Source organism: Stylophora pistillata, chromosome 2 (assembly GCF_964205215.1).
Source record: "Stylophora pistillata chromosome 2, jaStyPist1.2, whole genome shotgun sequence".
Lineage (NCBI taxonomy): Eukaryota > Metazoa > Cnidaria > Anthozoa > Scleractinia > Pocilloporidae > Stylophora > Stylophora pistillata.
Window position 1 is genome coordinate 34,822,378 of NC_142520.1, and position 22,500 is coordinate 34,844,877.

The 22,500-nt window shown below is 36.8% G+C and overlaps 2 protein-coding genes across 2 annotated transcripts in view; both read left to right on the top strand.

Moving 5' to 3' along the window:
* The first annotated feature begins 1,161 nt into the window (after positions 1-1,161).
* Positions 1,162-10,030, top strand: LOC148739230 (uromodulin-like). The gene is made up of 6 exons (XM_088747187.1): positions 1,162-1,518; positions 3,195-3,518; positions 5,274-5,423; positions 6,294-6,416; positions 6,601-6,735; positions 7,498-10,030. Exons 2-6 carry the CDS (start codon positions 3,215-3,217, stop codon positions 7,851-7,853), a joined length of 1,068 nt encoding a protein of 355 aa, XP_088603313.1. The 5' UTR covers positions 1,162-1,518; positions 3,195-3,214; the 3' UTR covers positions 7,854-10,030.
* A 9,874-nt stretch (positions 10,031-19,904) lies between these two features.
* The window catches only part of LOC148739231 (uncharacterized), an 11,267-nt gene continuing 8,671 nt past the window's right edge, over positions 19,905-22,500 (top strand). Inside the window, exons 1-4 of the mRNA XM_088747200.1 lie at positions 19,905-20,489; positions 20,577-20,726; positions 21,833-21,955; positions 22,271-22,393. Coding sequence (XP_088603326.1) covers positions 20,132-20,489; positions 20,577-20,726; positions 21,833-21,955; positions 22,271-22,393 — 754 coding nt within the window. The 5' untranslated portion in view covers positions 19,905-20,131. The remainder of the gene's footprint in view (positions 20,490-20,576; positions 20,727-21,832; positions 21,956-22,270; positions 22,394-22,500) is intronic.

Here is a 22,500-nt window from a genome sequence, read left to right on the forward strand (position 1 = left end):
ATAGCATTATTAAAGCTGGGCTGTTAGATATGCCTTCCTACACGAAGGCACGCTATAAAAGGAGAGGTGCCTTAGGTGCCTCTGGGGTAACAATGGTGAAAGGAACAAATGCTGGTAGACGAACAAAAGGAGCTAATGAGATATCTATTGTTTACTTCCACCAGCATGGTGGCAATGATGTAATGTGCGAACCACCTACTTCAATCTCAAATTTACCACCACAAATTAAGACTTTTTCCATTGTAGAAAGGGAATACAAATCTCAAAAATTCTTGTATTGTGATGAAGACATAAAACAATTTTGAGGAATGCGCCCGCTGTTCAACGCTTTGGAGTAGCTATAACTCAAGCTGACTTGACTCTTAGAGTTCTACGTCACAGGACGGTTGATTGACAAATGGTCAAGAGGTACCTAAGGCACCTCTCCTTTTATAGCGCGCCTTCGAGTTGAACAAAATCTGAAAGAAAATTATGCAAATTTTGTTTACAGGCGAGAACTTTGGATAATTGAAACTGTGATTCACGTTAGCTACCATAATGAACTTAGCTAGTGAGCTAGGACCCATTTAGATGTTCCGATCAACGTTTTACGCTACTTCGAAGAAAACTCAGTTCAGGCTAAACTAAAAAGATATTACTTATCATACCTTATTTTTTTTATTTTTATTTTTATTTTTACGTTATCTTCTTATATGAAAGCGGTAGCTGTTGGGGATAAAAAGAGGGCTTGCGCTTCGTTCAAATTCAATCGAACGTTTTGAATTTTTTTAAAAGTCAAAATGGAATAATGTCTAATTCATCCGAACTACACAACCGCTTTTGTTGCAGCGGTCATTTGCTTGCGAAAATTTGACATAATTTTTCCATTTGAGGCAATTTTCTAAAGTTATCGTAGCTAAAATTGAGTACTTTCCTAAATAATTAAACAGCGCAATTATTTAGGTAAGCAATACTGAATTGGGAATGTCTATGAAAGCGCCCACATAATAGCGGATCTAGCGTCTGTTATGTGATATTCAAGATAATTGGACTTGACTTGAAAAGTGTACTTTATACTATAAAGTCACCGGGATTCTGTCCATCAATTATGTGGAGAACGTGCTCTTGTATTTCTATTTTTTTATATCCTTTTAACAGAGTTTGAAGAATTCTTAGTTATTGATTTGTATAGGTTCCTCTCTTTAATAATTCTCACTCATAAAATATACGCCTATTTTGAGTTGCCACCCGTTGCCTGTGTTTTCAAACTCTTGACACCCGTCGATATTTCAAAAAAACGAAAAAGATAATTGTCAAATGTAAGTGAAAAGAATCAAACAATTGTTTACGAATACAGGAGACAGTACGACTAAATAATTAAGGTACGCGACATGGCTTCCTTCGTAATTTGCCTCAAAGCAAAAATTAAACTAGTAAAATGTATTACAAACAGTTACCTCTATGTAAAGTAATTCACTAAAAGTAATCGACAGTTTCCACTGACGAGAGCGTTATCACATCGCTTGGATAGAAACCAAGGTTTGTACAAGATTTATAAAGTTCCAAGTTAGATATTTTGAAAATTTGATTTGAAGGCATTATAGCTTAAGGCTTACATCTCGCTGCAGATTTGATTGGTGAATCATCTTCTCGCACTGTTCAAACATTGAATCCTTCTCAACGATATTTGTATTTCAGGGAACCTTCCAAGTTTCCCAAATTTAAGGTCCTGACACTCAAAGCCATAAGGGAAATGAAATTATAGACTTTTTTTTTTCCTTTTGTCATTACAAAGTTACCCGCGTTTCCTCCGCAGCCTCGATCCTTTTTTCCTTTTAACGTAGCTCCATTTTCTGCCTTTTCTTCATTTTCCATTTTCTGCATTTTCTGCACGCACAACCCACAATTCCTCTATTGGCTCCGACGAAGGGCTAACGCTCGAAACGTCAGCTTTTGTAATCGTTACGGTGGCCAATTTACCATTTCAACTTTGTTGATATATCCAAATTATTTCGTTACCCCCACCGACGCAGCCCCAAACAGTTTCTTTCGAAACTATCAGCCTCGATGCTTTTTGTTGTAGAGTCTCCAAAAGTTTCGAAAATGTTTTAAAAAGTTGGTATGTTTGCAAACTTCCTTCGCCCTACGTATTATTTTCATGAATTTAGCGCGCGTACGAATTTTTTTCCCGAAGGACACCCACAAAGGTGGGAAGTAACCTTAAAGTGGTTTTGAGGCTCTACAAGTCAAAATTACTTACCGGTGAAACCTGCAATACTTATGGTGCGAAGAAAAGCGCATGAAAGGTGCTTATTTTTGATGAATGAACCTTTTTGGAATGTTATACGATGGGCTGTGGAGAACAGCCTAACCGAACACATCCTATAAGTTACGTCAATTGAAGAAAATATTTCGCGGCAAGTTTCGTTTATGACATCTTCAGCTTCCATCGCATTTACAATATACAATCCCGTCTGATTTGGTTTTTTTGTTCGATTTACACTGGAAATTTATTGATAGCTTTACTCCTATGGTTTTTCCCAGAAATAAACATTTAAGATGTCAATATGTAGATTTGTCGGGATTACCAATCAATTGCGTGCTACCAATTCAAAGCAAGAAAATATAAACTCATGAGAATACAAACTCTATTACCTATTCTCTTGACCAAAAAATTTAATAAAATGCCAGGAAAAAAACTAGAAATATATCTTTATTCAAAAAAAGTGCGAAAATAGGCCGTTCAGAAGCAAAAAATAACGAATCCCGTTTATTTACACATTTATCGTCGTTGTTTACATTTTAAAAATAAGAACTTTCCAGAAAATACTAAAATGAGAATCTCAACAATGTATCAATATTTCCCCCATAGAGGGATGAAGGAGTTTGATCTTCATTTTTCTTCAGTATTTACCGCGTAGAGGTTAGCGTGAGTCGCGGTCGATCATAAAGGTTGAACAAGTGAATAACATATATGTAACAGCGGTAAGCCACCTTAAGTTGTGCGTTAATCCCGCTTAAAAGGGTAGCATAACCGTCGCCAGTTATCGCACATCACACTGTTTAAAAGTTCAACCGAACATGCAAGGTTCTATCGCTGAGACTCCGCTCGACCAGTTCGTGTCCAGTCCCCCTACAGTTCATCTGTTACATATAACGTGTGTGTGCGTGTGTGTGTGTGTGTCTTTGATTACTATTCCAAATTTCTCTTGCAGAAAAGGACGAGCCAGTAGTAATGACGATGCGGTACTGCACTTTAGTTACACTGTTATACTTGTGGAGAGTTTTCGCGCAACAATGCGAGGTGGGTCAACAAGCCATCTTCGGTATGATGCTTCAAAGACACACGTTCACAACTATGAAAGCATCGATTGCCGTTAAATGTAATCAGGCATGCCACAATGATTTCCGATGTCACAGCTTCAACTACGTCATTTCAAAGGAACTGTGTGAACTGAACAATCGGACAAAGGAGGCCAGACCAGAGAACTTTGTGCCAAATTCTGAAAGATATTATGTCAAGAGTATTAAGAAAAGAGGTGAGTTTTATTGAACGAAAGGCCTAAGCACTGAAGTTTAACACTCCTGAACCATGATAGCTTTTCAGTGGTAATGGGTAAAGTACCATAAATAAAAAAAATTATGAAATTACTCAAAGCCAAAGAACCTTTTATATGTCTAAACCGATATCGAAGATAGAAAGCTATTCTTGTTCCTTTGCTATTAGTATATGGAGAATCCAGTATCCTTTCTTGAGTTGCTTTTACTACTGATCGCAATATTTTTCTTTCTCAATCGGGAAGCACAGTTACTTTATTGTTAGGGAATGACTGCGCAATGATAATTGTATCCTGATGAAACTGTTTTTTTCCATAAGGTCGTAGTAGTAGCATGTAGGATAAATATTGTAAGAAATATACAACTTTTTTTAAGAGACATGTTTCGGCATGCTTATGCCATTTTCAATCAATGAGTAACTGAACGTGAGTAATTATATAACAGACAAGTAGGTGAATAAAATATTTACAGTATGATGTAATACAAAAGCGGGTACTAATTACAGCTTGACAACAAACATGAAATTAAAGGTGTGAACTAAAATGCTAGAAAAGTGTTATAATGCTGTAATTGTTTGGTAAGTTCAGGTTTGATCTTATTTATATAAAAGCTTCTTTGAGTTTTAAATTGATTGGGTTGTTAGCAGAATCCAGAATACTAAAGCAAGAAAGGGAGTATTTGTTCTTACAAGAAGGAGATGTGTTAAAATGCTTAAAAATATGCGACTTTTTAACGCTTTCCGTGTGCTCCTTTATCCTAGTAGAAAAGTGGCGACTAGTTTCGGCAATATAACGGAAATTACATCCCGCACAAGAAAATTGATAAACTACCATGGATTTTAGAGCATTAGGAGTACGATCTTTAACACTGAAAATGTTTTTAATTTTGAAAGAAGTGAAAACTAGTTTGATATTTAGGTCCGATTTACAAAAGCACTTAGTGAGTTGTCGGAGTTTAAGGTTCGCTATTTTAGAATAATAGCCGACAAAAGGGAGTTTAAAGTAACGTGTATTATTGTCATCAATGTTCCGGCTATTTTGAGAGGAGGACCCGTCAAGATACTGCTTGTAAGTTCTTTCAATAATATGCGAAGGAAAAGAATTACGTTTTAAAGTGTCGGAAAGCTTCTTAAGATCGTTTTGAAGGCCAGAAGAGGTGTTGTTGATTTTGTAGATACGGTCAATAAGAGTTCGGATAAGGCCAATTTTGTAGCATGATGGAATAAAGCTGAAGAAATTTGTTAGGAGACCAGTCAGTAGGCTTCTTAAGAAGAACTGAAAAACACAATTATTCGAAGAGTTGTCGATAAATATATCAAGAAAGGAGAGTTTACTATCATGCTCTTTTTGGAAAGTGAATTTTATGTTGGGGTGCCGTGAATTAATGTAATGAAAAAATGACATCGCATCCTGTTCATTGTGGAAGACACAAAAGGTGTCGTCAACATAACGCCTATAAAGTAGAAGGCGAGTCGAATGGTTAAAATTATTGAGCCATGTTTCCTCGTGGAAACCAAGAAAAAGATTAGCTAGGATGGGTGCTAACGGAGAACCCATCGCTACCCCATCAACTTGATCATAAAATTTTCTATTAAAAAGAAAATTAGTCTCAGCTGTAGCGAATGAAAACAGTTTCTTAAGGTCGGATTTTTTTATCGAAAATTTAGGGTCATGCTTGAAAATAAGATCAACAGCAATATCGATAGTTTCATTTCAAAAACTGTTTTTCTTCGTCAGTTATTCCAGGTACTATTCCTGAATTTCCAGCGGAAACATGCAAGGAGATAAAAGCCAGTGAAGATGGAAAAGCGACCAGTGGAGAATACTGGTTTGATTCCGTTATAAAGGGAGAAACAGTTCTTATTCCTTGTGATATGGAAACAGAAGGTATCAATACTCTTTATTTTCTTGTTTTTTCGGTCTCTAATAAAATAAAATTGGCCGTTTATCATCCTAGTAGGGTACATCTAAAGCAAGTGACAATGTAATATAGAGTTTGTTACTGTTCAATGAAATTCTTAACAAATCCATCATAAATAATTGTAGATATTATTTACATTTTCGATTTGCACAGATATTTGTTATTTATATTTGTTATACACATAGTTACAGATAATAATATTAAGCGAACAGTTATTACCTACCGCTTAAGGGGGAGTGGGACAAAATACCGCTTAAGGGGGAGTGGGAGAAAATACCGCTTAAGGGGGAGTGGGACAAAATACCGCTTAAGGGGGGGAGGGAGATGGCGGGGATGTAAGTCAGAGGATTTTTTTGGAAGAGAGGATCAGTCGTCTCTAACAGACTGTAAAGAGGGGGGAGGGGGCAAAAGAAAATTGATGGCTAGTGAGAGATATATATTGGACTACCACTGAACTTTGATGGTGACAAAACCCAAATAAATTCTTCGAACCCTCTCTCCCCCTCCCTTCTCCCCAGTCGATAACTAGTGACTGTTCCCTTAGGGATCACATCAAGAAAACAACAACAACAACAACAACAACAACAACGCAGAGCAGGGCAGTAAAATAAGAAAAGCTAAATTAGGACTTAAAAGCCATTGATATTCGGTTGCAAAATAACTGCTTGGAAGTTAAAGAAAAAGAGAGTGATTAAAATAGATTTCTATTAAGTCCTGCCCGTTCGTTTGCCATTTCCTCTCGGTAGAACTATGAGAGCCAGCATAATAAGTTGCCTGTGACTGTCTTTTAGAATCAATGGATTTTCCGACATAAGTCTCGTACTGTTTATCGATAGATGCTGACGAATGTAAAGCTACCATTCGTGTTTGTGACGAGAATGCCGACTGTCAAAACACACCAGGATCTTATCGTTGTTCTTGCAAAACTGGTTTTTCTGGAGATGGACAAACTTGCAAAGGTAGCAAGACAGAAAAATAACTAACTTACGTCTTTCATAGGAGGTAGCGTCACCCGATATGCTCAATTGCAAATCAAACTGGGTCGTGTGGTCTTTCGTCAAGCAAGACCATTTTACCATTTCAACATATCGCTTATGTTCCTCTGCTATGTTTTATGTGTATCAACCCAATTTATATCAACAGATATCGATGAATGCGCCAGCGGTGTACACGGCTGCCACGTTTCAGCTTCATGTACAAACACCGTAGGATCCTTTAGTTGTTCCTGTAACCTTCCTTACGTAGGAAACGGAAGATCTTGCAGTAATCTTCCATCAGGTAGACAGAAAAACTGAGTCCTCTTCTTGTTTCTGTCTCCGGCAGAAAAGTACTAACTAGCAGCTAGCTAGCGTTAAATACAATTTTTTCTGTCTATGCCGGGGGATTTTTAATACAAACGAGTCGAAATAAAGCGAAGCCTGAGTTATAATATAGGCTACGATAAAGATATCTCCTACTTTAATATTAAAGAAAAAAGAGTTTGTAGCAATGAAGAGAAAATCAAGGGAAAGAAAACGTATGAGAAGTTTTTTCTCGTCAAAGTTTTTTCTCGTTGCCATGTTCCCACCAATCACGTAGCTCCATTTTCTGCCTTTAAAAGCACACACCACCCATAATTCCTCTATTCGCTCCGACGAAGGGCTAACGGTCGAAACGTCAGCTTTTATAATCGTAACGGTAGCCAATTTACCATTTCAACTTTGTTGATATATTCAAATTATTATTAAAAGTTGGTGTCTTTGCGGTGAAAGAGTTTGGTATGAATGATTCGCCTTGAAATAAATAAAGTACTGGCCAAGCTTTTACAGTCACGATTGCTGGATAATGCACGTGTTATGTTGTTTATTTTCCAGGAATAAACATCGCTAAGAATATTACCTCATGAAATAATGTAGAAGAATACGTTAGATAACAGTTTGTCGATCGAATATTGAGAACATATCCACCTGTATTTCATCTCGAATCTTCTTGTTATTCCTCTTGTTTTTTATTTCATTTAGTTTAAATTTAACTCATTGCTATCTTTTCTGTTCCTTTTAGAATGCCAAAACTATCAAAGTTTGACGGAGGGAGACAGAAGAATAACATCCGGTAATGAAATCACGATTTGTGACAAAGGGCTTAATGGCTGGTATCGTTTTGAAGGGGCAGCAGGTACAAAAATGCCTACTTCATGTCCACCAAGAAACCAATGTAGCACTCACGCATCCGGTTGGCTGAATGGTACACATCCCATGGAGGCTGATGGTCAGGTCACCAGGACAGTTTGCTTCCACTGGAGGTTAGGCTGCTGCAATTGGTCAAGAACCGTCAAAGTGATAAACTGTAGCGGTTACTATGTTTACCACATAACTGGCACACCCGCATGTTCCCTCCGCTACTGCAGCACAGACTGAACCGCTGCTGGTTCTGAGAATCATCAATTATCTAAGGGGTTGTCTTGTTAAAAAATTTCAACCACTGTTTGAATTTGCTTTGGTTGTCTCAGATAGTAGGCTTGGTCAGTATCCCTTATATCCAACCTCGTTGCCAGGGCCTATTTCCTTCTCTGGGGTTGGAGAAAAAGGCCCTGGAAACGATGTTGCCCTTACATTTAAAAAAGGGGTATTTACTAAGGGACCTGTCATTATTTATCATTTGGGAGGTGGTGGATTTTGGGGAGGACCACATGGTTTTCAGGGGGAACGGATTAGAAAGCCAATAGAGTATAATGGGGGGATGGTAGAAAATTAAATTCCTATTAACTGAAAATAAGGGGTAGGGTGGGGTGGAGGGGGCATAAAAAATAAAAGAAAGCCTCATTGAGAACCACGTAAATTTTGATTGGGACCCAATCAAAATCCTATAATCCCTCCACCCTCTACCCCACAGTTGACAAAAAATGACCAGTTCCTAAACAAGTGTCGCCGTTTATAAACGTTTTCCAGAAGTTTTGATGATAAAGAAAGTAACGAAGAAGAAGTTGGTCAGTGTGAAATACTACAAAGGTTACACGATTTTTTCTTCTAAGTTTCTAGTTCCGGAATTTTGGGCCAATTAAATGTAGTATTTGCAGAAACTTAAGATACGTTTGCAAGAGACCAACAAAGTACTTAACGTTATACTGATTACTCCTTCTGGTGGATTTTTGTACGAGACAAAACGATCACAGAATATCCCCGCAAAAACAAATTTTGAATGACAAAAGACAATGTTATGTAACAAAAGTATGTATATTAATGTTTTCTCCTATTCGATCCGAAGTTATCTCGAAGGCACAATGCTCCTTGGCTTTTTGGTTACTGAATTTCTATAAAACTTGCAGTTTACAGAGGAGGACGACTTTTTCAAAGAGCATGCTTTGATTAGATTTCCTCAGACGAAATATCTTTGAAACACGAAGCGAGCGATAGCGCTCAGCTTTCGACCTGTTATGACACAATCCATTGATTCCAGAGGGTAAAAGAGGAAAGTTGATTTATATTAAGAGTAAAAACATGTTTGAGGAAAATTAAAAATACTCAGCGTTTGTTTTACTAGGAGCTACGTTTGTGCAACATTAGAGACAATTCGAACTTTTGAGCCTTGCCACAAAATTTTCATTTTTTTCTGATTTTTGCACGTATGTCCTCTTAAAATCACTGGAAAACTTAAACTGTTTACAGACTTCACAAAAGTTGGTGAACTCTCTGTAAATTGTCTAGACTTCCTTTGTAAATTACGAACTCTGTAAATGCGCGCATTCACAGGGATTTTGTAACTCCGTAAAAAGTCTAAATTTTAACACACTTTCTTCACTATGATTGCATGAAATGAGTACATAATCTTACTAAAATATCTGTAAATTTGTTTCAAAGTTTACAGAGATTTTACGCTAAGAATAAAAAATGTCTGTAAAATCCCTGTACTTTCTCTGTAAAAATTACAGGAGAAAAAATCTCTGTAAACCCGTAAACATAAAATCTCCCTGTTATCTCTGTAGAAAGTGAGCAAAAGTGCATCAAATGTCTGTAAAATGTATACCAAAATAGTTACATAAAATCTTAAGGTAAGGTACGTGAAATGTTTGTAAAATGTAAACGTTTTATTGCACAAAATCTGAGCAAAAATGTTAATGCTTTTTTTTATGTAAATAAAGCACGTAAAATGGGAAGCGTCAACAATGAACAGTGTTAATTAAATATCCATTCTATTTGTTTTTAATGGTTCAATTAAAGAATCAGGAGCCTTAATTGATTTCTTTTGACTATTAATTTAAAATCTCTAGTTTCCTTGTTTAATCAGGAAGTCAAATTGCAAAATTCATCGCAACTACCCCCGCTTTGTTACCGTGTTCATTCAAACGATATGAAGTATTTACCCTGTAGGATCGAAGAATGCCTGTAATTCGAACTAAAATTGGCTACAACGGTTCCGTATTGGCTGATTGTATCGAGTTAGTAGTGCTAAAGAGAGACTGTTGCCTTATTTCTAGTGATAAATGTCGAGCTATACCGTTTACTGTTCTTGGTAATTATAAGAGTAGGACTGACGTTGTTTTTAAGTCTTCATTGAGGTAATTTGCATCGTAGTAAATGACAATAATTGTTGGAAATTGATTTGTACCAGTTTTTTATTAACTCAGGATGTTGACACTGATTTGGGTGAGATCAAGCAGCAAAAATGTTTCAAAAATGGGATATTTATCCTTATTTCATATTATGAACAGATACAATTAAAATGTTTGTAAATAAAGTTAAAACCACTTCTACTCAAAATTACAATATCATCATACGAATTAAAAAAAAAAATTAAAAGTTCCAATAAAACAAAAATAAAACTGAATGTACTATTGAGGTTAAAATTATCTAAGATCAAAACTCCTACTAATTAAAGTTACAATATCATTATAAAAGTTGAACGCACCTAATCGACCCATTGTGATCCTCTTAAGTCATCTTAATTAAAAATCTCTTTGAAGAGAAAATTCTTGATCTTTTTCTTTAAAACTATCAGCGATGAAGAATGTAACCAAGTTGGATCGTGAACATTAGGTACATTAGTGGCTCCAAAACAGACCTTTGGGGTAAGCCACACCTTAGGTCTTTACTAGAGGATTTAGTGTCCTTCACTTTGATTACTTGTTTTCGATTTCAGGGTACGACTTAACCCACTGCGAAGCTTTACCATGAAAACCAAATCTTGCAAAAGTCTGTTCACCAGAATCTCGTGGTCTACTGTGTCAAAGGCCGCCGATAGGTCGAGAAGCAGGAGACTAACATATCGTCATTGTGCACTTTAATTAGGGTAGTTTCAGTGCTGTGAAAGGTCTTGTAAGCTGACTCCAAGCTTTCATTTGGATCATTTTCCTTAATAGCCCATTTCCGAATTACCCTTGGCCTCTTTTTCAAAACGAGGCTTGGTGCTCAGCCATTCTTGAGAAAATGAGTTCTTATAATCATATGAATGGATGAGCACCAGTACTCGTTTTGAAAATGAGGCCAAAGGTAATTCGGAAATGGGCTATCAAGATAGTGTGAGTTGATTGGAGATTGCCTTTTCTACACCTTTTGCTGTTCATTACGAGAAAATGCGCATTCATTTGCGTTAAAAGGCGAACAGTTGTGTGAAAATACAATCCTTGAAGACAAAAACAAACAATATAGTGCATATAGCATTCATTTACATTTTTATCACACTGTTTGCAATTCAATAGCATTCCTAGACAGCATTAGTATGAATTAGACAATTATTTGTACGCTTGTACAAACAATTGAGCTTTCTTCCGAATTTCAATTGAAAAATACCTATTCCAAAATCGTTTTGTTTTGAATTTCAGTTTACCCTTCAATAATCTCTCTATTCAAACATTTTGGCAGATAGATCTGCATAAAGCGGTACCACTGCCCACCGTTTAGCCACAGTCACGGTGTAGATATTTCTGTGCAGAGCTTCGAGCAGTTGCTGTGTTCGAAACTCCTCCACTGGGACTCCCCTGGCTTTGGCCTTATTTCCGTTATCCATGCGTCTTTGAATTTCCAAATGCAAAGGTCAGATTGACGCCGCTTTCAAACAGATTATTGTCTGCTCCACGATGTTTAGGAAACGACTGTAGGGAGGAAACATTTTAAGCTCCGTGTTTGGTGGCCTCGTTTGTGCCAAGAAGCTATCGAAACACACAACATCCATTCCGCCAACAGCTGCTGAAGAAAACACAAGTCCATTGATAGGCGGAATTGCCATGGTCACGGTCGAGTTTCGTCCACGCCGGCCACACACTTGACGGTACGCCCTCTCTCCCAGCTGTGCTCTACCGTGCCTTCTCGCCGTCCAGATGCTGTAGCTGCATTCGACGACAAACACACAGTGGCGCATTACGGCATGGTTCCTGAATCAAGTGGCGTAATCGACTCGCTTGCTCAGCATATCTCGTCTGTTTCTGTCAGCAGGAAGGGGCCTCGCAAGTTTCACGGTGCGCTCATGGATCTCAGGTTTGAGTGGTAGTTTATCCGACCAGGTGTGAGTAAACAGTTTTCGTTGATGATCTCCTTTAGGCAGTCTCTCGTGTTATCATCCACGTGCACCTTGTTTCTACCTCCTCGTGAGCTCTCCTGGATCCTGCCCTCTCTGCTGTAGCGCGCCACAATGCCTCTTGCCATTGATTGGTTCCACTCCGAGCGAGTCCGCGACCACAACATAATCTTCGTCCTCGTCCTCAAATCCTCTCTCGATTCTCTATCTGCGTTGGAGTAGTATTCGGTTTCTTCCAAGCGAATTAACCGGACGAACGCTACTGAATGTAAATTCAGGCAAAATCAGTGTTTATTTGAAAATCGCTACTTGTATATTGAATATGAAAAACACTGAATTGTTTCTACAAGCGCATTGATAATTATCTAGCTTATTCATACTAATGCCGTCCAGTAATGCTATTGAATTGGAAACAGTGTGATAAGAATGTTAATGAATGGTTCATGCACTATATTGTTTGTGTATTGTCTCTATTGACTTTCAAGATGGTGTAAATGACTTGAACGTTAGCGCAAATAAAAGTATCTTTTTCTCTTTTCTTTGACTCATGACGCATAAGAATGCCCATAATTTCTATTGAATGCTGATTAAAATGCAAAAATCGTTATCGAATCTTGTTTACGCGCAAATGAAGGTTGTCTCTAATGATTTTATTCTCATACAATTGTTCACCTTTTATCGCAAATGAATGCGTATCTCCTCGTAATGAATAGCAAAGGGTGTAGTACATCACAAATGTGTTATGTACCTGCCATCCTATTCTACAACTGCAACGTGTACGTTCGCATCAGGAAATAAACTGAATAGAATAAAAAAAAAATTTCCTAGATAAAAAAATAAGTGAAAAGAAGTCATGTTCAGTAATACAAAATCTATTTGAGTCGAAAAAGCACATTTCGTACTAAATTGAATTCTATACTGTGGATGCAAAGAAATTCAACTCTTTAAGTTTAAAAAACACTTTGCTGCTAAGATTTCTTAATAATTCGTGGCTCTAACATGTAAAAAAGGCCTTTGATACCGTTGACCATACAATTCTTATGTCTAAATTATTCTAATATGGTACCCGCGGTATCGCTTATGAATGGTTTAGGTCATACCTAGATAATCGCAATCAACAATGTTTCGTAAATGGTTCGCTCTCAATTAGTCAAGTTCTCACTTGTGGAATTTCGCAAGGAACAATTCTAGGACCTTTGCTTTTTGTTCTATACATAAATGATCTTCCTAATTGCCTGTCTAATTCAGCTGCACGTATGTATGCCGACGATACTCACCTGACCTTTGCCAGTAACAACATAGAAATGATCAATGATGTTATGAATCACGACCTATCCAATGTTAACACATGGCTCACTGCAAACAAATTGACTCTAAATTCATCTAAAACTGAATTCATGTTAATTGGATCGCGGCAAAGGATAGGTACCTACGATACTTCCCCTAAACTAATCATAGGTGGTGACATAATTAAACAAGTTAGCTCAGTTAAATCTCTGGGTGTGCATATAGACGAAAACCTTTCATGGAATATGCACATTGAAAAAATAGCCAAGAAAATCGCATCGGGCATCGGAGCAATTAAACGTTGTAGGCCTTTTGTTAATCGAACCACGCTTGAGTCCATTTTCAATGTCTTAGTTCAACCGTACTTTAATTACTGCAGCGAGGTCTGGGGGAATTGTAACAAGGGTCTTTCGATTAAGCTCTAAAAGTTACAAAACCGGGCTGCCCGTATTCTGACCCTCTCTAGTTATGACACAAGCGCTGATCCTCTTTTTGGTCAACTTAAGTGGAGACGGTTAGATACTCAGCGACAAATACAAGTGGCCACCATGGTCTATAAATCTATACATAGTCTTGCGCCCGACTATCTTGGTTCTCTTTTCACTAAATATGATCCTCCTTATAATCTAAGGAACTCTGAAAACAAACTAGTTGTTCCATTGCCCCGCACCAATTTCCTGAAAAATAGCTTTAGCTATAACGGTGCGGTTATCTGGAATAGCTTGTCCCCTGAATTTCGGCAAGCAAAATTACTTCAATCTTTTCGAAATGGTTGTCGCAATTTCTTCGTCTGAATTGACAAAACGCACACGGCATCTATGCAAAGCAGAATTTCTTTATTTTTTCTATTTCACTTTTAAATTTTAGATCATGTTTACATAGATTAAAGTAGATTGTAATTGTAATAATAGATTGTAATAATATTATTATTTTATCTGAAAGATTTACCGTGTCTAAATAAAAATAAAGTTCAAGTTCAAGTTTAAAATGGTCTAAAATGAATGTATTATAATTTTAGTTTTATTTCGATGATGAATTGAATTTGTAAAATGCATTTTGTAGCCAATTGATAGGGACAAATTTTTTTTTGGAAAGAAAACTGACCTGAGTACCATCGCTCAATGAGCCACTCGATAGAATTATATACCAGTAGTTGATACAAATGATTCTATGTATCAGATGGCGGCCAGGATCCTAATAGGTATGCGGCTACAGGATATAATTCTTGATGAAACGATATTTTTCAATATCTCTTTCTCAGCGCAGACTCTGAAACTAATATCCACTTAATTAATTGTGTAAATGTTTACTCAAATATTCAAACAAATATATGCAAAATATCATTTGCTGATGCCAGGACCTGTTTTTGCTAATTTCACGTCGGCGTTTGAGAAAAAATTCGCACACGCAGGTTGATTCAACCATGTCCAAACAAGTACAATAGTTTTAACTTCAATTTATCTTTTATAAGTTTCCTTTTTATTATTAACCTTACGTAAGATTTGTGGTCCACGTAGAAGCTCTAATTTTGATCAGCCGTGGTTTTTAGCTTCTAGCAATGTTAAAGAGCAGTCACATTTTGCGTCACATTTTAAAATGAAAACGTATAAAGCAAGTCCCTAACGCGTCTAAAACGCAGCGCATAGACGGGTTCATAAAAACTACCAATCCATAACCACTCGAATAATAACTCATCTTACTCGGTTGATTCTGATCAAAAACAAATAACGGCATGTTTACATCGCACTCTTTCTGAAACAAACAAACAAACAAAAACATCTAGACAAACCCCGCATCAGGGCCGCACGCGATGGCGCGAGCGAGGCTGGAAAAAAAACTTCTAATTCCTTGTGTGAAAGTGTAAGGAATAAAGAAAAATAGCAGCAGTTATCTAAATAAGAAAGAAAAAAAAAAGAAAAAAAAGCTCAATGACTAAGTTATTAAAGTGAGACTGAACGGGATATAATCTGGTTGTCAATCAATACGCATAAAACCTACTTTACGTTCGGTCTCTATGTTATAACGTAGTTACAAATACTTTTCCCGGCCTCCTTACAGTCAAAAAGAACATTTTCATAGCTTTGTTATGAATAGAAAGAGCAACGAGTTCTGAGACATTTAGCAAGAATAGAAAGAGCAACAAATTCTGAGACATTTTGCAAGCAAAATAAACCTAAGTTTCCTTATTAACATTGTGAAAAGGATATCTTGTTTTCAATTTCAGGCAAAAGGAATATTACTCTTGGGTTTCAGCCAAAATAGTCTAAGGTAATAATTATGGTGGCATTTTTAAGACAGGTTTTAAATGCGGTATCATGTTATATTGCTTTACCGTTACAGCATTTAAAATTTAAACAAACATTTCGTTTTCAAAGGTCTCTCTATCGATCTTGAAAAGTAAAGAAATACTGCGATACTCCCTCAGGTACGTAAGTCCAAATCATAAGTATCTTCTGGCTATGTTGTCTAAACTGATGAGACACTTTTTCACTAACGGGATCATTCTTGGCAATTTTCATTAGCATTGACTTGTGCGGAAATTTTTCGCTTTATGGTAAGAATAACATACGTTCGGATCAGGAAGAGGAGCTACTCTCAAGCATATAAATTTATAAGAAAATTGAAATATGAACATAGGTTTTCAAGGAGAAAACATTGCGTATTTTTTAAAGAGCTGTTTGGATAGCATCTATCAAAGTTGCGTTCATCCGCTATTAGGGTCTCGATGTGGTTAACCGTTAGCCGTAAAACAGCCAAAAAATTAGCCTTAGGCGTCAGAGTTTACAAATTTTAATTGTTAGTACTAAAAAAAAGTCAAGGCAAAAAACGTCTCCTATTTTCGATGCCATTTGGGTTAGCCGTTAGTCTTTAAAATGACCATCACTCCACTGACACCCTCGGCAATGCGGAAAGGTCTCTAAACCATTCAAATTGCTTATATTGGCTTAAAATATAGATACTTTAGGATCTGATAAAACAGTAAACTCATCCTAAGCAGCTTTCTTAGCTGTAGATTTTCGATGAAAAGGAAAAAGCTTTGTTGCTTAAAAGTTCTTAATAATTAATGACACTAAAATGCAAGCAGGTCTAACAATTCAAAATAAGTGTTGATGTTAAACTAAACACCTTAGGAAGTGATGAAAAGCAAAAGTATTTGCAAAGAAAGAAATTAAGTTATGATTATTAACCGTAAATGATCCCTTTAAAGTTGGAATATTTGGGGAAGCCATATCTTAGGTTCAATTTGAATGTGAATAAGGATTAGGCAATATATGTGGAGATAAATGAAAGCATTCAATTCAATATTTTGGTTAATACATATAATTCTAAGCATGGAATGGTGTCGAGGAAATAAAAAGCACAGAGACTAGGGACATAAGTGTGAAAAATGAGTTATTATTTTTCCTTCTTAGAGACTCGGGACTTAATTTTCTAATGCAGGTGCGAAGTTCCTTACTTTAATCCATAAACAAATTAAAATCATTCTCATTAATGCATGTAGCATTCAGAAAGTAACGCCTCTCTTTCATGTTTTATGTTCTGTTTTACGCTTTATATTCTTTTCGGTATTTTGCAGAATGCTTTGCAATAAAAGACTGAGAGTAAAACTTACCTTGATTTCCTTGATTGGATCATCTGAAATAAGAAAATTTCTGCCAAGAGGTGTGTTGCTAACGAGAGATTTTATAAGACATTTGGCGACAGAAAAAAAAAACACTATTAAACGGCGTTTTGGCGCCGACAGATCAGCAATATCAAATGCAAATTGGACAAGATTATCAATGTTAAGATAGAAAACGAAGGCGTGACACATAGCATGGAAATGCGGAGAACAAGGTTAGTTTCTGTTCCTTAATGATGATAGCAAAGAGGGTCCTGATCGCACAAATTTAATAAGAGTTCACATTTCACGTACCTAATGGGGAATACTTCAAATCTCTCTTCTTGTGTTCAAGGTTTAAGGCAAATCTCGGGTTTTTAATAAATGAAGTAAAAATTTTCGTAGGTCACATTATTTCAGGAGGCATTTTACGGCTCACATTGGTTGATGAATTCATGGATCACATTAGCCTCTCTGTCTCATTCACGCGTCGTATTAATTTAATTTTCCCTTAATCATGCACAGGGTATAAGCTCTCCAATTTGCAACATCTCTGAAATTAGGCACCTAAACCTTCCACGGAATTTGTGCAAGATCACTTGGTTCTTGTCGGAGTATTAGTGCTCTTAATTGCGATAATGAAGATGGCGGCTCCTATAGCCTATATAAATCGCATCACTCAAATTATGTGTAAATTCAGTGTAAGGCATTTTTGGTTAACTAAGGGTTAGGTGCGTACCACCACGCTTTGGAATAGTGTTTCTACGAGAAGTTTAAAAACTTTATCGGTCAATGAATATACGAACAGTGACATTTTCTAGTTGCTCACAATTACTCACAACTATCAACTCCTTTAATTTAACGGGAATCTGAAAATATGAAGCGCGCACCATTCAGTTTGGATTCGAGTTCGGTTTTTAGTCTTCGAAATTGACATTACACCGACGCAGGTGCGAAATTTGGCCGCAAAACAGAAGATAACAAAAGATAATCTGCTAACAAATTTCCCATTATCATTACGTTCCCGAAAATATCATTTTCCTTTATTCGCAGAGGCAATGTTATTTATAAAATCATGATAACATGCCCTGAATGCTCACAACATTACAAAAAAAAAAACTTTCCTTTGCTTTTCGTTATAGGGAATCTGCTACTAGACCCAAACAACCGATGTTTAATGACCATTGTAAGGTGGTATGAAGGCTAATTGTTGGTAAATTTTTGAAAATCTTGAGAATAAAACATCTCATGACAGATTTGTTGCAATGACTTCAAATTTTCACATATCATATATGGTGATATGACATTTGTGGAATTTCATGGAATTAAGGGTGTGTCTAAAGGCCATTTTGAAGAACAATTTATCTAAATACGAGCCTATTCAATGTTTCTAAAAATGGTTTGGCACATGCACAAAGAAAACGGTAATGGAAATTTTTGGCACAGTCCGCCAAAAAATACTTTATTTTGACAATTTTATCCTCAAAAAAAAAGGAAAACAAAATTAAGGTTGAGATCCAATATCTTCTCATTCGGTCAGTTTGTAAGGCATCATGGCGGACCGCGCTTTAAATGGGGTTTAAATTCTCATCAAATGTAATTTTGGTTGACAATGTTTTAGATCGTATGTGTTAGCTTCAAATAAATGCTCTTTAAGCCTAGTATTTTCAAAACAAAACAAAACAAAACAAGAGATAATTCGGTGGGTAAAAGCTGTTAATAATTGATGACATAAGTCTACAAGCGGGTGAAATGGTCTAAAACCCATGCTGGAGTTTTCAATTTTTAATTGCGATGCTGAACTGGCTTTTTGGAAATGATAGAAAAAATTGCATTGGAAAGAAAATAACAAATTTTAAAATCATCAATAGTAAACTGTTGTGTTAAACTGTATTTAAGAAGTATTCGGCATTGAAATAGTTGTAACCAGTCGATATAATTGTATAGTCGATACAAATGATGTTTAAAACATAAAATGGTGGCTACCATACCATAAAACACTGCTGTTATAGGACATGATTCCTAATATAAAATTTTTCTTTGGTTTTTCCCTGTAGACTTATACCTTAATATCCCTCTAATTGGGTGGATGTTTATTCAAGTCTACAAACAAATGATTTCAAAACACGATTCTTTGATATCAGGACCTGCTAATGCTAACTTAATTCAGATACAATGTAATATATGAAGTTCATATACTTTGAACTGCGGTATTAGATACGTATGATGCACGATCCTCGCAGTAGATAACGCTATTTAAGGTCTGATTTTCGCTATTGCTTAAATAGCGTTATCTACTGCGAGGATCGTGCATCATACGTATCTAATACCGCAGTTCAAAATATATGAACTTCATATATTTCATTGTATCTGATTTATCACTTTCACGGGTTTATTACGAATCAACTTAACGGCCTACTCCCAGTTGGCTTGTTAACTCAATTGGTAGAGCGCTGCACTAGTATCGCAGAGGTCAGTGGCTCGAATCCCGTACAGGCCTGATTTTTTTTCAGGTCTGATTTTCGCTATTGCTTAAATAGCGTTATCTACTGCGAGGATCGTGCATCATACGTAGCTAACTTAATTATAGATACGCTTTTGAGAGAAGTTTCGTCCACGCAGGTTTGATGATGTTAGACTATACACAAGCTTAAACTTGACTTTACTCTTGAGCACGCTCCGAATTGTGCTGAGCCATAGTCCTAGTCAACTATTGAGCAAGAAAAAGAAAAACAAGATTAAAAGATTCACGAAACAAAATCTTAAAAATTATGATTGGAAAAAATCGAGTGTACCTTTTTGTAAAGTGAAAATCAACCCGAAGTTTTCATATAGAAAAAATATGTCTCACATTTTTGTATGGGAGTGTATGTAGCGGGTCAATAGCGCATAGACTGCCTCATGAAAAAAAATCTACTTTATTTAGATATTTGTTTCTTTTTCAATGCATAGGGCGACTACCGTTCGCTGTACTTAGTAAGAAATGTTTATGCCGTTCAATAATGGCATTTAAGAAGCTTTCATTGACCACTTCTAATTGGGAAATACGTAAAACTTCTGATTTAACCATGTACGCACGTGAAATGAAACTGTTTTAGTATCCGTTTCCTATGGATACGTGTCATATTTCACGCACGCCTTTTCGCATCAAGCTTTAAACTTGTCGTGGGCGTTTCCTACCGTGCGTCTTGCGTGTATACGATATGTCATACTGCTTGAAACAAAGTAAAACAATGCGTGCTTCTGCAGGCTGTTCTGTACAGGCCACATAATTCAGTCACTATGCTCTAAAATTTCATGATTTCACTACAGGTGAGATTAATAGCTACAATGGGTGCCCAAGAGTTCTTTCACTTACCAGCTTTCGTCTTCCTGTTGCTACTGTTCCATCCAGTATTTACTCGATACCATGGTGATACACGCGAAGTCTCTATTTTTGGTATGATGCTTCAAAAACACATCTTTGAAACAATCACTGGAACAGCACTCGGCGACGTGTGTTTGCTGAAGTGTTATCGTGACGTCAGATGCCAAAGCTTTAACTATGTGTTCACCCAAGACAAATGTGAGCTTAGTAACCGCACGAAAGAAGCCAGGCCTGAAGATTTTGTACCCAACTCTGAGAGATATTACTTCAGGCGAGATATGAAGAGAGGTGAGCATTTAGGCACTTTTATTCAACTAACTGTCTTTTTAGGAGAGATAAATCACGTATTTCTGTTTTTACTTCCTTGTTTTCTAGCTCATCTCGGTGCCATTCCAGAGCTGCCTGCAGACTCGTGTAAGGAAATCAAGTCGAGTGAAGGTGGACAAGCGGTCAGCGGAGTATACTGGTTGAATTTCATTAAACCTGACATTCCTGTCTTGGCTCACTGTGACATGACGACCGAAGGTAGAATAAGACAGTTAAACAAAACGTATATGCACTAAAAGGGATTGTATTCCTGAAAAAGACTGTCACCCAGTCAAAGTGCCACTAACCCCCAAAATTGTTTTCGATAAAAGTAATCTCTTTGTCGTACTGAAAACAAAGTCGAAACATTAAGGTCGCATTTATTTAAGCTATTTTACTAATGAATTTTCAAATGTTCTTCATGCTGACGGCCAAGAAATAGGGAGAATGGGGCGGGTTAGCTCATGACCTCATCCCGGGAACCGATTTGACATCATTCATATCGTTTAGGGAGAAAACAGTCACGTTACAAACTTGAGAAAGAACTATGGAATTTTGCCCGGAATGTGCGTTGTTGGAGACTGCAACAGTACAGCTTCCTTAGAGGAAGGTTCGCTCTTCCTACCATCCCGTATTTGGAGGACAACCGCCCCAAAGCGAAGAAACGCAGGAGAAAATAAGTCGATTTATTTTAAATGCGTTGATGGGCCGGCGTGACTCTTGTCATTCGCAAGCGATTTCATTTACTCAGTCGCACTCTTCGTGGTTGACATTGTTATTTTTATTATTATTATTATTTTTTTTCTTTTACAGGGAATAGCTTAATTGACAAGTTTTTAAGAAGAATGTATAATTTCGTTCTAAACTATTTGGATATTCATGGACAGATGCTGACGAATGTAATGCCTCCATTAGCGTTTGTATTGCATTAGCTGACTGCAAAAATACCCTGGGATCGTATCGTTGCTCTTGCAAAGCCGGTTTCTCTGGAGACGGACATACCTGCAAAGGTGGGAAGAAAATTATAAGAAGACTTGGACTTTCTTCGACTATTGCCTAATTAGAATAATGGAGGGCTCTCTTAGTTGTTCTTGCAAAGTAGGTTACTCTGGAGATGGAAAAACTTGCAAAGGTAGCAGAGCAATTCTAATTAGATGGAATACCACCTCGAAGTTTAAAATTTTTCTGGTCTTTTTCGCATATCATTTCACCAGAACAAACATATTATAAGACCTGGGGAGAGAAAGAAGGGTCGTGGGGAAATCAAAAGTTTTTTAAGAACAATGTATAATTTCGTTCTAAACTATTTGGATATTCATTGACAGATGTTGACGAATGTAATGCCTCCATTAGCGTTTGTAATGTGAACGCTGACTGCAAAAATACCCTGGGATCGTATCGTTGCTCTTGCAAAGCCGGTTTCTCTGGAGACGGACATACCTGCAAAGGTGGGAAGAAAATTATAAGAAAACTTGGACTTTCTTCGACTATTGCCTAATTAGAATAATGGAGGGCTCTCTTAGTTGTTCTTGCAAAGTAGGTTACTCTGGAGATGGACAAACTTGCAAAGGTAGCAGAGCAATTCTAATTAGATGGAATACCACCTCGAAGTTTAAAATTTTTCTGGTCTTTTTCGAATATCATTTCACCAGAACAAACATATTATAAGACCTGGGGAGAGAAAGAAGGGTTGTGGAGAAATCAAGAGTTTTTTAAGAACAATGTATAATTTCGTTCTAAACTATTTGGATATTCATTGACAGATGTTGACGAATGTAATGCCTCCATTAGCGTTTGTAATGTGAACGCTGACTGCAAAAATACCCTGGGATCGTATCGTTGCTCTTGCAAAGCCGGTTTCTCTGGAGACGGACATACCTGCAAAGGTGGGAAGAAAATTATAAGAAGACTTGGACTTTCTTCGACTATTGCCTAATTAGAATAATGGAGGGCTCTCTTAGTTGTTCTTGCAAAGTAGGTTACTCTGGAGATG

What these genes read in the sequence shown, in the direction of transcription:
- LOC148739230 (XM_088747187.1), top strand. Translation starts at nt 3,215, where the DNA reads ATGACGATGCGGTACTGCACTTTAGTTACACTGTTATACTTGTGGAGA. An exon ending in CAAGAGTATTAAGAAAAGAG is followed by an intron (nt 3,519 to 5,273) that starts GTGAGTTTTATT and finishes TTTCTTCGTCAG; the next exon opens with TTATTCCAGGTACTATTCCT. An exon ending in AGATGGACAAACTTGCAAAG is followed by an intron (nt 6,417 to 6,600) that starts GTAGCAAGACAG and finishes TTATATCAACAG; the next exon opens with ATATCGATGAATGCGCCAGC.